Source organism: Lates calcarifer, linkage group LG5 (genome assembly GCF_001640805.2).
Source record: "Lates calcarifer isolate ASB-BC8 linkage group LG5, TLL_Latcal_v3, whole genome shotgun sequence".
NCBI lineage: Eukaryota > Metazoa > Chordata > Actinopteri > Centropomidae > Lates > Lates calcarifer.
The window spans coordinates 7,292,629-7,305,752 of NC_066837.1; the positions used below are offsets into that span (position 1 = coordinate 7,292,629).

Below are 13,124 nucleotides of genomic sequence, written 5' to 3' on the forward strand. Positions count from 1 at the left end.
CATATCAACTATCATGATGTAAATGATTAACAATCAGCTGTGCTCTGTCCTCCAAATCAAAAACCAATGTGGCTTATTAACCAAATCACAATTTGTCATAAATTTCAGCCCATTTGTAATGGATCACTTAACAACATGTACGTCAATCTAAGCTGACCAAATTAGCACAAAGGAGACTAAGTACTGAGCAATGTGTGTGCGATGCTTTGATCATGGCTAATGCCATATGTTATGGTAACATAAGGGAGGCCCTTGACATTTTTCACTTTTATCGACTGGTGTGACCCTGTGGCCCTCGGATGGTGGTGAACTTTCACGTGCTGGCCGACGACCCCCAACATCACGTTTAACGTCTCTAAGTGGCTCTCGCTTTCACTCACATTAAAGACAGATTCTCTCTCACTCTCACACATCACACACACACACACACACACACACACAATATCTGATCTTAGAGACACACACACAGAGTCTCAAACACATTATCGAAAGCTGTTCCTGGTGCGACAGTGCTGCGAAATCCAATCTGTATGCAGGAGGCCTGGCCTGGTCAGACGAAACTAGTTGTTACTTTACAGAGGGAGGCCGTAAATCACAGAGTCAGAACTGTCTGGGAGAGTGAGCACTCGGAGAGTGCGTGTGTGTGTGTGTGTGTGTGTGTGTGTGCCTTCACATATCAGGCTGGTTTGCCTGTGTACTTATACTTACTGCCTGGGCTCTCTCCAATACTGCAGTGCTTTCCGTTCCAGTACCACAGCAGCAGGGTGGCATCTCTGGAACCTGACAGGACGTAGCAGTCTCCTCCAATGTATGACTCAGAGCGAGCCAGACAAGTCACCACGTCACGATGCCCAAACACTATCTGAGTCAATTTTCCTGCAAAAGCACACAAATGCTCTTGAGAATCAATATTAATTTGTCTGTAAACAGAGAAGGAATTATGCATTTATTAACACATTACAACATTTGAGCAATATACAGTGGCTATTTGAATTTATACACACACAAAACACACAGATAGATAGATAGATAGATAGATAGATAGATAGATAGATAGATAGATAGATAGATACATAGATAGATAGATAGATAGATAGATAGATAGATAGATAGAACATTCCATATTGCAGTTTAATGAGAAAAACTGAGTATGAATTTGTTTTTAGGTGTAATTCTTTTGGACTCCACACCATGTGTTTGTTGATCATCTGTCTGCTTAGCTTGTTGTTCTACAAGATCAGACTCCTACTAATTCCCAGACAAGAATAAATATTTGTTCCAACTCTGTGTGTATGAGTGTGTGTGTGTGCACCCATGCACATGCAGTCTGCTCCATGTGTATATATAAAGAGGCTAATTGCTGTCAGATTTCCAGACCACAGCTCCACTGTCTAGCTGTCTAATACTCATTACGCTCCTCATAGTGTGACCTCTGCAGTCAAACAGTGGATAGTTTGCAACACATGACATTTCTGTCTGGGTGTCAAAATCACTGTCCATTAGATAATTAAGCTATATCTCACTGAAAAGATGAGGACTGTTATGAAACGAGGTGGATCACTGTCTAAAATTCCAAAGAAGAACAGAGACATCAAAGATGCAAAATGTTTGACATTTTTATAAACAATGAAAATAAGTAATGATGGCTGCAGCAATAATAGCTACCATGCACCTTATATTGAACACTCATCTGCTCACACACACACACATACACACACAGTTGCATGCACACAGTCAAATTAAATTGGATGTGTGTGCACGCATGCGTATGAGGCTATGTGTTTTGTGCACGTGTACCAATCAAATCTTGTAATTGATAAAATCCCTCAGTTCTTTAACCTGGGGGCTTTAGGGACCTTGGTGGCAGCTGTTGAGCGTGTGCGATTAAACTGTGTTCACGTTCCACTCGTACACCCCGGTGGCAGTCGCACAATAGAGCTATCTCTGAGCTCCCATCCCTCCTTCCCTCCCTCCTCTATTAAAAGACAGGGAGGGCCTGGCCTATAGAAATTGAATTGGGTTTTGTTGTATAGATGTGTGTAGGATTCTGAATGGGGCTGGGGAGAAGAGTTGAGGAGCTGGGTACAGAGATGAAGCTTCAGACAGTTTCATTTAGGACCCCTGACCCGATGGCATCTGTGTGTGTGTGTGTGTGTGTGTGTGTTTGTGTGTGCAAAATGTCTGCATTCATCTTTGTGTATGCAAGTATCTTAGTCAGTAGTATTCAGACACACAATACCACTGTGAAAGACTGGGTGTATCAGGTATTTGGAGGTAAACATTATTTATGTCATAGATCTTCCTATCTTCTACAATTAGTGAACTAAACACATTGATTCCCATTAAATTAAGACAATAACTTTTCACAGTGGTTTCAAACCTGGAAACAGATTTTTGTGCTACAATTGAAAGTATTTCAAAGAAATGATGCAGTTCGACTGTTGAACTGAACAACTGACTTTAGGGATATGCAGCTACAATGGACTGTTGACAGCACACATGCCTTGAACTGGCAAAAAAAGAGAAAATAAGTAGAACCCTACTGTGGCAAGCAATTGTGCAAATTTATAACAATTGCACTGGGACAGCGACAATACAGCACAACACAGTACAGTAAAGTGGAGCAAACCATCTGTGGCATAACAAACAGCAGAGACTGTAAACTGTATTATTTATTGAAGTGATAATCTAAAATAGTTAGATTCTGAAGGCTACTGGCAGCTGCTATGTTCATTACATGACATAATACAAGAGTGTTGGAAAAAACAAAAAAACACACCAATGATTTTCTTCTTTCTCTCTTAGAACCTTAACAGTGGGGCTAAGAAGAAGTAGTTTGTCCTGAGGATGGTGCTAGAGGAAAGGCCATGGAGGTTCATTAACTTTAAAAAGGTTAATGCGTTCATAATATTTCATGGCAATCTGCTTATGCACTCATGAGACATTTGATGCTCAGAGATGACATCATGGCCTGAGAGTGGCACAAGACAAAAACAGACAGAGTTCATCCTCTTGGTAGCCTGAATGTAAAATCAGTAAAGGTCTAAGCTAATGCATGTATAGGAGGAAGATGTTTGGATAGAGTGTGGTATACTTTAAAAGGTTGAGAGAGAAGCAGTTTTTTGTGATTTTTCTGATCATGTGACACCTCAGGGGACAACATTGCAAGGGATATACAGCACTATATATAAAGTACCTGAGTCAGTGGAATAAACCCGGAAGCTCTTGTCCCAGAAGCCACACAGAAGGATGAAGCGGTTGTCTGCTGTGATGACGAAACACTGTGAGCTGATCTTAATGCTCTGGTCCAGCAGGTCTGAGATCTGACGCCGATGACTGCCCACGTTACTAGCTGGAGATGAGAGGAGAGGAAGGAGGGAGAGGAGAGGAGGGGAGAGGGATAAAAATAAAATGAGAAAATTAAAAATTACATGTTGAAAATGTACGGAAAAGTATTAAACCTATAATCCAATACACCATTTACTTATAAGCTATTTTCAAAGAGCTTGCACTCCGATGCATCCACTTTAGTTTCACTACACAGTGCAAAGAAGATTTGTGACAGAATACATAAAACATCCTTGAGGTTGAGTTTACACGATTTTACATTTTTCGTGTGAGTCTCAGAAATGACAGAGCATGCACAGTATTCACAAAATATGTACACCACTCATTTAAGAACACACTTCTGCAAATTCATCTTGCGTGTGTGAAGCAAATTTATTGACATTCTTTCTTCCATAAGTGGTATCTTCTTTCTTTTTTAGAGAGACAGATCCATTGTTAAGTATTGTTAAGTTCTTTCTTATAAGGTGGGGTCAAAAGCACCAGAGAACAGGTGTCGGGGAAGCATGTCTAGTATGGAAAGTGAGAAAGTCCAGTATACTTGCTACAACTAATATTTCAACCCATTTTTAACATTTCCCAAAGCCGCAGTTGGCTCAGCACTCATCTTCAATTTACTGTGTTTAGCTCAGGCTCCTCCAGGAATGCAAACAGTGTAAATATATTACTGACAAGCACAAAAATCCCCTCTACCGCCCCCAAAACACACACACGCTCCCACACAAACACAAAAAATAAATTATTTAGTACTTTATCTGTGCTTTAGTGTTAAAATGTAAGATGGGAGAAACCCACAGTGTCAAATTATAAAATAAGACAAACAAATACTAAAGATTTAAAGGATAAAATTAGCCCGAAAAAGCGTGCATTCAAAGACAACATACGCCCACTGTAATGCTACTATAAAAAATGCACTGAATATATAAATACTGATGCACAGACCAAGATATTTTTTTTACTCTGCCTGCACAGAGGGATAGTGAAGGAGAGGAATAATGTATGTGCAAATAAAGATGAATATGTGATACTAAAGCCTGGTTATTTTCAGTAGTCAAGTGTTAGAAAAAAATGTGTGGAAACGGTCTGGTGAGACAGAGAGTGACCACAACATTCACAGAGAAAGAACAGCCCCCCTCGCAGATGTGCGTGAGATTGTGAGTGGCTGCAGGAGAGCGACGGAGGCGAAGGCGGGAGCAGATAGAAGTGGCTGGTCTCTTCCCTGCTCCACCAGTGCATCCCATACATCACTGCGGCTCGGCACTCTTCTCTTGCTCATCAACAAGTCGTGAAGGATGAGAGGCGCCCATATTGTCCTGACAGCCGTCGGCCGTGCATTCTCAATCACACATTATTACCACATTCATATTCATTTCCATTGACACGCGTCCTTTCCCTCCGCTCAAATTAAACCAAAGAGGATGCAGAAAGGGGGGGAGGGAAGGGACGATGGAGAGGGAGAAAGAGGGGGAGTTGATGATGAAATGCCGGCCTAGGCCACAGCTCATTGCATTCCAATTTGCATGCAAATGGTTTAGTGTGAGAGCAGGGGCTATATCATGAGGAGTGAACTGGGGCAGAGGCTGAGAAACAACTCTAATCTACTGTCCAGGGACACAGCACTGCAGACTGCCATGAGTCACCAAGATGGCAGCAGGAATCATACATAAATCCACACAAAAAATCATCCCATGCATATATAAGATCACACTATGCACAGAATCCACACGTGTGAATTCTTTTACAGTCATAAATGACAGCATACCTATCAGCGGGTCAATTTCCACAGGAAGTTGGTACTGCTGGTCCTGCACCGTTGAGCTCTGATGACCTGACAGAGAAGAAGACAGATTGGATTAATATTGTAATCATGTGGCCTTGTGAAGTAGACACTGCGTTTTGGTTCATTATAACACACTGGAAATTATAAAGCCAGTGTCACCTACTGGCCCAAAACCTCTTCCATGGATTAGACATCAGTTATGTCAAAAAGCAAGTGAGGCTGGACACAGAGATTCCTTGCGCTAACCGTGTGCTACAAAATGCATTTCTTTGCAAAATCAAGTCACCTTAGCTCTAGGCAGCTGTCACATTGGTAAACTGATTCAAAACATGGACTTATCTGTGTAAAAGCAGGACATAAATTAAGTTTCTTTCAGCTCCTTGGCATTGAATAATGCTCAGACAGTTTGATGTAGGACTGCAACTCATGATTATTTTCATTATCCATCAACAGCCTTGATTATTTTTAACCAATTGATGGTTCAGGCTATAAAATGTCTAAATAGTAAAAATGGATGTCCTCATATATAGTCTAAAACCAGAAGATATTGAGTCTATATTGATATAGCGCACAGAAAAGTAGAAAATCCTCAAAGCAGCAACATTTTGTATTATTTTTCTTATCAACTGATTACTTTTACAATCTATAGAATTTCTGAAAAAAAAAAAAGAAAAACTGATACAGGATTGAACTGTAAGGCTTCTACTAAAAAAAAGCAAAAAATCATGTGAATGATGTCTGCAGCACTGTGTTGCTTTCAATATGCTAATGAACAAAGTTAGAATCTTTCGTCACTTTTACAGTTGGCAAGCTTCCCTGTCCTGCACCAGAAAAGGAGTCTGGATCTGCACATATTTCCATTTTTTCCCCTTTATCTTTTCTAAACAGCAACAAGAAAACTCCAGTAAATCCCTGCGATTAATGAGCTACTTCTGAACAGGACGCAATTTGTTTATTATGCCAGCTCACTAAACAATTTAGGTTGATCCATCTGGTCTGTGGTGCGCATGGATGAGGCTGTATTCCACTGAAAACCGATCAGTCTTCATCCCCATAAATTCACAGATATCAAATTTAATGTTTCTCCCCAGGGTAGGATGGATGTTGAGTAAATAAGGTTTTGTGAAGAGAGCGGCTGATGTATGGAGGTGGACACGAGACCTAATGCTGGCTGCTACATGTGTCACATTTGATACTGCTATCCAGTAGACACCGTCAACTGTCTCCCAAATCAATGTCCATCCTATAGAGACAAGACGGGTCAATTCTCAGATTAATTAGACACTAAGAATAGAGAACGGAGATGAACAGAGGAAGAATGATAATAACTCTGCAGTACCAAAAGATTGTCTTTACCTGCCTAAAATACCCTTGAAGTTAATATGATGCAGAATCACAGTGGCTTATAATCAGAACAAATTCTTTGACTTACATGTAACTTTTAATAGAACAAAAATAATGATGGGAAAGCACTCAAATATACAATATGTGCACATGGACATAAATCTCTCACCTGTCAAGCCGTGCCATTTGTTAACAGCAAACAGGCGGTTGGCGGTGACAGTGATGATGGCAGGTGACGTCAGACCTGGCTGGGTGTTGGCTGCTACGTGGGTTACGGGAGAGTTTGATGGGAACTTCAACACCATGATAACATCCTGCTGCATCTGCTCTGTGAACATCAGCGGAGTCTGCAGGAGAAGATACTATTCAGGCCCCCAGGGGATGGACAACGGGACGCAGGGAAGAGAGCCGAGATATGGAGCAGCAGACAAAGAGTGAGACAAAAAAAAAAAAGACAAGGGAGCGGCCACAGTCGGTGTTAGCGAGGAAAAAACAAAGGGAAAGGGAGGGAAGAGAAGGAAAGACAGAAAGTTAGGAAGCTTGAGCAGGACAGCAGTAGACAGCACTTAAGAAGCACAGAGCTAGGAAAAAGTTATTAGAGAGTTTGAACAAAAAAGAGATCGCTTTTGAAGAAACATTGCAGGAAAAATAAGACTGCTACATAGTATATGCACTGTGTTAAATAATGCTACAAATGAAATGTTTTGTGTTTTCTTCTAGGACTACACTACACTAGGACTACACTAAATTACAATTAATTTGACAATTGTTTTTACAATTAATCAATGATTTTTGGGGCTTAAAATCACTGAAATACACTGAAAAAGGTGGCTTCATTATGTTGCTTATTTTGATTCAAAATCCCAAAGACAGATATAGCGATCTTGAAAGCAGAGAATGTTTGGCCTTTTTTGTTTAATACACAGTAGGAGAGACCAACTACAGCCTATCAGATTGTTCCCTCTGGTTAGACAGGAGCTTATATAGAGCTATTTACAGAGCGTTTGTACTAAGCAGCTCTAACACCGAGCCATTTTCCTCCTTGCGTGTAAAGAAGAGGAACATCAGTGTTTAACATCAGGAACAGACCTGAGTAAATCCGGTGTGTCTGACAGCTAACCAGACGTACTGACAGTATCATTACCACCAGCATGGGCAGATGCCGACAATCTGACAACACACTCAAATGTGAGAGGATGGAGAGAAAGTAAAGAGCAAGAACATGTAAAAGCAAAGAGAACGGCTCATTCTGAGGGAATATGGAGCTGCAGCAAGGGTTAGAAATATGTTTGAATTATGGCGTCTTAATATTATGTTTGAAAACTATATGTGGCGGAGTAAAAATAAAAACATTTCATAGGAATTTGCCCATACAGTAAGTGAGGCATATTCAAAGCACCAGTCTGAGTTTGAGTCTGTGTGTACATGTGTGCGCTGGGTGGTGGTCTACAGCCAGCTGTCAGCGCCACAGGGACACCACACTAATAGGGACTCATGGGGCCTTGGTCCATCACAGGCAGGCACACTGACTGCACTCCTTGGCCCTTAAAAAGCCGTCATTTCAGAACTGCTGTTCATTGCTCTCCTTCGCTGATCTCCTCTGCTTCCAGCTCAGGTGGAAAATCTGGCTCAGACCCAGGTTTCCTGCCAGGGAGCTGTGCCTTTCCCGCAAGCCTTTTTTACTAAACACACATGCACACAAATGTTTGTGATCTTTCCCTTTCACACACACCTCACTAATGATGAGAGAGGAGATGCTTTCAAACCAAAGACTTTATTTTCCCACAATTGTAGATGGAGAAAGAGAGGACAGGAGGTAAATGAGGGATGAAAAGAAAGAGCCAAAAAATTAAGACTTATGTGAAGCAGAGCAGAGTTCCAGCATGAGGACAGCTCAGAAATCGGAGACAGCATTAAACAGGCAGCACAAGAGTCGAGACTGTAGCTCTGTTGGCTACTGATCCATCATAGTATTTTCAGATTGGAACACTGTAAGTACAGTAGGTGTGTGTGTGTTTTTAAGATTATCTGTTTGCATATATGTGTGTGCACCACTCACCACTTGCATGGCTGAGCTTCTGGGTGGGTGTGGCTCAATGAGCAACTGGCAGGGGGTCTGTCCAAAACTCCTAATTTGAGACTCCACAGCCTGAGAGAAAAAAGACAGGAAGAAGAAAAAAAACATAAAGTTGAGAGATATCAGTCTTTTCATTTCTCTGTGAATTTTAATCACTGTAACTCAGATGTGTGTTAATGTAAAAAACTTTATACTGCATGTCAAACCTGATGACCCTCTATCCTATCCTATCCTATCCTATCATATCATATTTCTGACCACATCGTTACCTGATAAATGCTACACTAGTCTAACAATATTGTGTTTAAACAAAAAGAAAATAAAGGCATGAACACAAAAGCCAGTGCAGCGACAGGGAAAAAAACCACTTGTGTTCAAGCACACACGCAAGCACTCGCACATGTAAACATACTTTTTCACTGTCTCATATCCGGGTCACACATACACACGCGCACACCAATTTATCCTCCATAACCACACACAGAATCAGAGGCGGGCCGGGACAGCCGGGCTTGTAGGCTGGTTAGGGTGGTGTTAATGAAGAGGTATAGGACCATAAATGTCAGAGCAGACGCCGGCTGAGCAGCCTCTGGACATCATCACACAGCTCACTGTCAGGTCAACTAGAACAGGATGGAACACACCCACAGCAGTGTACGGACGTACGGGGCTATGGCAATGTATCCTATTACTTTAGACTATCATACTATTATTAAAGATTGCATTAATTAATCCTTTTTTTTTAATTAATTGATGAATTGTTTGCCTATAAAATGCTAGAAAATATTGCCCATCACACTTGCACATAACCTAATTGGTGAACTCAAATCCTCTCATTTCAGAAAATAGAACCAGGAAATTTTTAGTATGTTTGCAATAAAACAATAAAAACTGCGGACAGAACTGTTGTGTTAATTAACTAATTGGTTAAGCAACTAGTTGCTACAGCAGTACTATCATTACTAGCTATAATAAGTGCTTTAAAATCTTAATTTCGAATCTAATTATTTTTTTAAATCTTACTAAACCTAAGCAGAAAATTCAAGGCATGTGCATGTGTAAAGATAGAAGCTTTCTATACAAACAAAACAAAATACAAAAAAACCCTCTAAAATATACAAAATACAGAATACAACTGAATACAAGAAAAGGGTCAGTAAACAACATTAAGAAAAAATTACACTGAGCAAAGAAAATCTATCATGCAAAACAGATATAGTATGATAGATAGTTTATAAAAGGGACAGGCAGAGAGAAAATGGTTAACACAAAATTATGACAGACCTGTCAGTATGTTGGTGTGCACTGTGACTGGCTGTGTGGGAGTGACAGCTTGTGTGTGTAGGCTGAGAAGTTTGAGCCTGACTTGGCGCAGCCTGTGAGAATGACCTCATGGTTGAGGCCTGCATATGGTATTTCCATGAGAAAAAGGTTGGGAAGTTAGTCTGCTTCTACCCATTGTCTGAAACTAACCAGAGACCAGAGAGATGAAGAGAAGGAGAGATCTCAACTGTCTATTAGAAGGTTTTGTCAACTTCTTTAGGGTCAAGAATCATACAACAAAATAGTACATTTAGTATTTTTCATGTGAATGCAGAACTAAAACACCAAGGAGATCATAGCCCTCTCTTGTCATCTTCTCTATTTTATGTGCATTTCATTCTGCAAGTTTTGTACTTTTCTTTTGATTCTCCCTTTTTGCCCGTATTAATCTTCTTTCTTTTTGAGCATAACAATAGGTTGAAATCCTCTGCTATAGAGGATCATGTAAATTTGACACTGGCTTCAAAAATATCTAAAGCATGTGATAAGATCAGACATGTAACAGGTTAGGGAAAACAGAAAAAGATTAGGTCTGCTTAACATGAGTAAAAAAATGTCCAAGCCTCACAGCATGATATGTTGCAAAAGCAGAAGAGGAACAGCTATTAAGCAATCTGTGTAGTTTGGTACTGGCTCAACAGACTGGAAACTTTTATAGGGGAGTTTAAAACTGTCTCCTTGTTAGCAGGAGTGTCTGTGGTTTCATGCTCAAGCCAAATCTGCATTTACTCTATGTTGACCTAAACATATGCATGTGTTCAAACATGTAGGATCTGGAAAGAGATGCTTTCATGATCCAGTATTGCACATTGTGTGTATGTTAATACTGGTCTATGAGAGTGGATTTTAATGTGTTTAAGGAAAAGCCCTCAGTTAACACAACGATATCAAAGAGCAGCACAGGATGTAAACACTGATCATGACAGAGAGTCTTAACATTTTCCATCTCATCCACAGTTGATCTGTTAGTGAAAGGACATCAGTGTATCATTCAAGGTCAGAGTGCCTCCCCTCTCCTCTGTCTACAGAGCGGAGCATTTTGCTTAAGCTAATGTGTAGAAGAGACTCCTCAAAGCCACTCAACCTATCTTCATTAAGTTCAGCTCTGACATTTATGAGGCTGTGGAACGTAGGAAAGTGGCTGAGTCTAGGTCAGCACGTCCTCTCCCTATATGCCAATGCAATGCTCAGGTGATTATATGAAGGGCCATCCACAAGGCCAATCTCTTTTGAGGGCACTGGCCCATGTCTGATGAAGGTTTTCTATATTCTATACATTTAAATGGCTGAGACGCCCTCGGCTCAGATGTCCCAGCTTGCCCTTTGATTTACTCAACCACTTGACAAGATGGATCTCTATGTTAAACATGCTGTTTTCATGCAAATCAACCCCAACAACACTGACTATGAATAGAGCAAAAAGAATAACTACAGCGGCCTTGTATTTCTGACAAGCAGCACAGCAGCATATTCTGTATCCTCAGCTTTAGATGCCCATGCTTAGAAAAAAATACTAAATACAGTGAAGGGAACACTGTCCAAAGAAAATAAACCAGTGTTTGGTGAGTGACTTTGGCTCACTGTCAAAGCAGGTTCATTCGCGTGGGTATATTTCCCGTCTTCTGCCGAATTACGCACACACTATACAATTCAGACGGGGCTCTGTGTTTTGTTACTGGTGTAAGAGGCTGTGGGATTTTCCATAATCACATGTGAAAGAGGGGAAGCCCTGTACAATGAAGAGAAGGCAGCACAGGGTGTGTTTCTCTTTATACACTGAGAAGCAACACAGATGTCCATGCATGCCATGCACAAGGGTGCACAAACGAACACATAAATGCATCCGCGCACACACAGTTCCCTTAGAGAACGAGAGGGGGTGAAGTTTTGACTTGCGGCGGAGGCAGGACAGGAAGTAATCATGGTTTTGAAAAACACAGCAGTGGTCTCCACAGCATTCCCTAATCTGTGCTGAGATATTCCAAACTCTCTCCCAGAACAGAAATGCACACATAAACACACAGCCATGTGCATTTATGCTGATGAGCACGCATAAATATACAAAGGTATACACATACCAATGAATGCATGTATACATACAATATATATGTACAAACATATCAAGGTATGATCCATAGAAATCTCTGGAGTCTGTGTGTGTTTTTGTGTGTGAGGTTGGTTGCAGTGGGTGGGATTTAGCGGCTGCCAAACAGTGTGGCAGGAATACAGAATCAGCCAGCCAGGAATACAGAACTTTCTGCCCCAATCTACTACCTTCTCTGACCCAAATATATACACACACAGGTCTGTGACCCATCCCCCTGACATTGAACAGCCTCGGGGTCTGTCCTAATGTGGCCTAGCCAGGTCCAGACCACAGCTCAGGCTGAAACACTTGTCACTCAGTAATGGCAGACTCTGGGGACACCTTCAAACCCAAAGCCCTCAGTCTCAAAGCTCCTGCAGCCCTCAGCCACCCCCAGTGCCCGGGTATGACGAGGCCCAGGCCTGAAACTCTGCTTCCACCTTCTGCACAGACAGGGCATGCTTCCTTCCGCACAAACACAGTTGAAGGAGAGCCTTGGCTTAGCTCACAGGGATAACACTGCCTTGGTTTATTTAACTAATTAAAGCATTGAGAGTGACAGTGTTTTCGGAGGTGAAAGCCAGCAGATTGGACTTGCCGCATCAGAGGGGGAGTGGGAGGAGAAAACAACAACTCTCTTTTCATCTCTAGGGAGTGAAACAAACATTGCTGCTTTATTCATACTTTGCACATAGTATGTATGGTGATTTGCAGTCATCACAATTTAAGGTTCCATGCAGCATTGCCAGTGTTAAATATGGCATGTGTAACCTTTTACAGCATTGAAGTGTAGCATTCAATTAAACTGTGATATGTTTGGAAAATGAATGTGAACAAAAAAAGACCTTAAAATTTGACCCACTTTGACAATCTTCTTTGCACTGGTCTAGTTTGTTCATTATTATTAAAATAATGTAACAAACTAATTTAGCAATGATTTATTGAAAATGCTACACATAGTATTAAAAGTACAGTAAAATAAAACATATATTGCACAAGCATGCATATCCATAATTTACATTCCTGAAGTCATAAGCAGGGAGGCAAGAGGTGCAAATCAACGCTAGTACAGACTCAAATCGCATGCACCTGCCTCTGACAGTGTCCTGTATGTATGTGTATTTATCAATCCCATGGTCACTGGAACTGCTCGGCAGAAAGAGTGGTGT

The 13,124-nt window shown here is 41.0% G+C and overlaps 1 protein-coding gene across 1 annotated transcript in view; it reads right to left on the reverse strand.

Annotated features, from left to right (window-relative positions):
* The window catches only part of lrba (LPS responsive beige-like anchor protein), a 177,479-nt gene that overhangs the window by 9,317 nt on the left and 155,038 nt on the right, over positions 1-13,124 (reverse strand). The window contains 5 exon segments of the mRNA XM_051070266.1: positions 709-876; positions 3,197-3,352; positions 5,108-5,173; positions 6,639-6,816; positions 8,529-8,618. Of these exon segments, the coding sequence (XP_050926223.1) occupies positions 709-876; positions 3,197-3,352; positions 5,108-5,173; positions 6,639-6,816; positions 8,529-8,618 (658 nt within the window).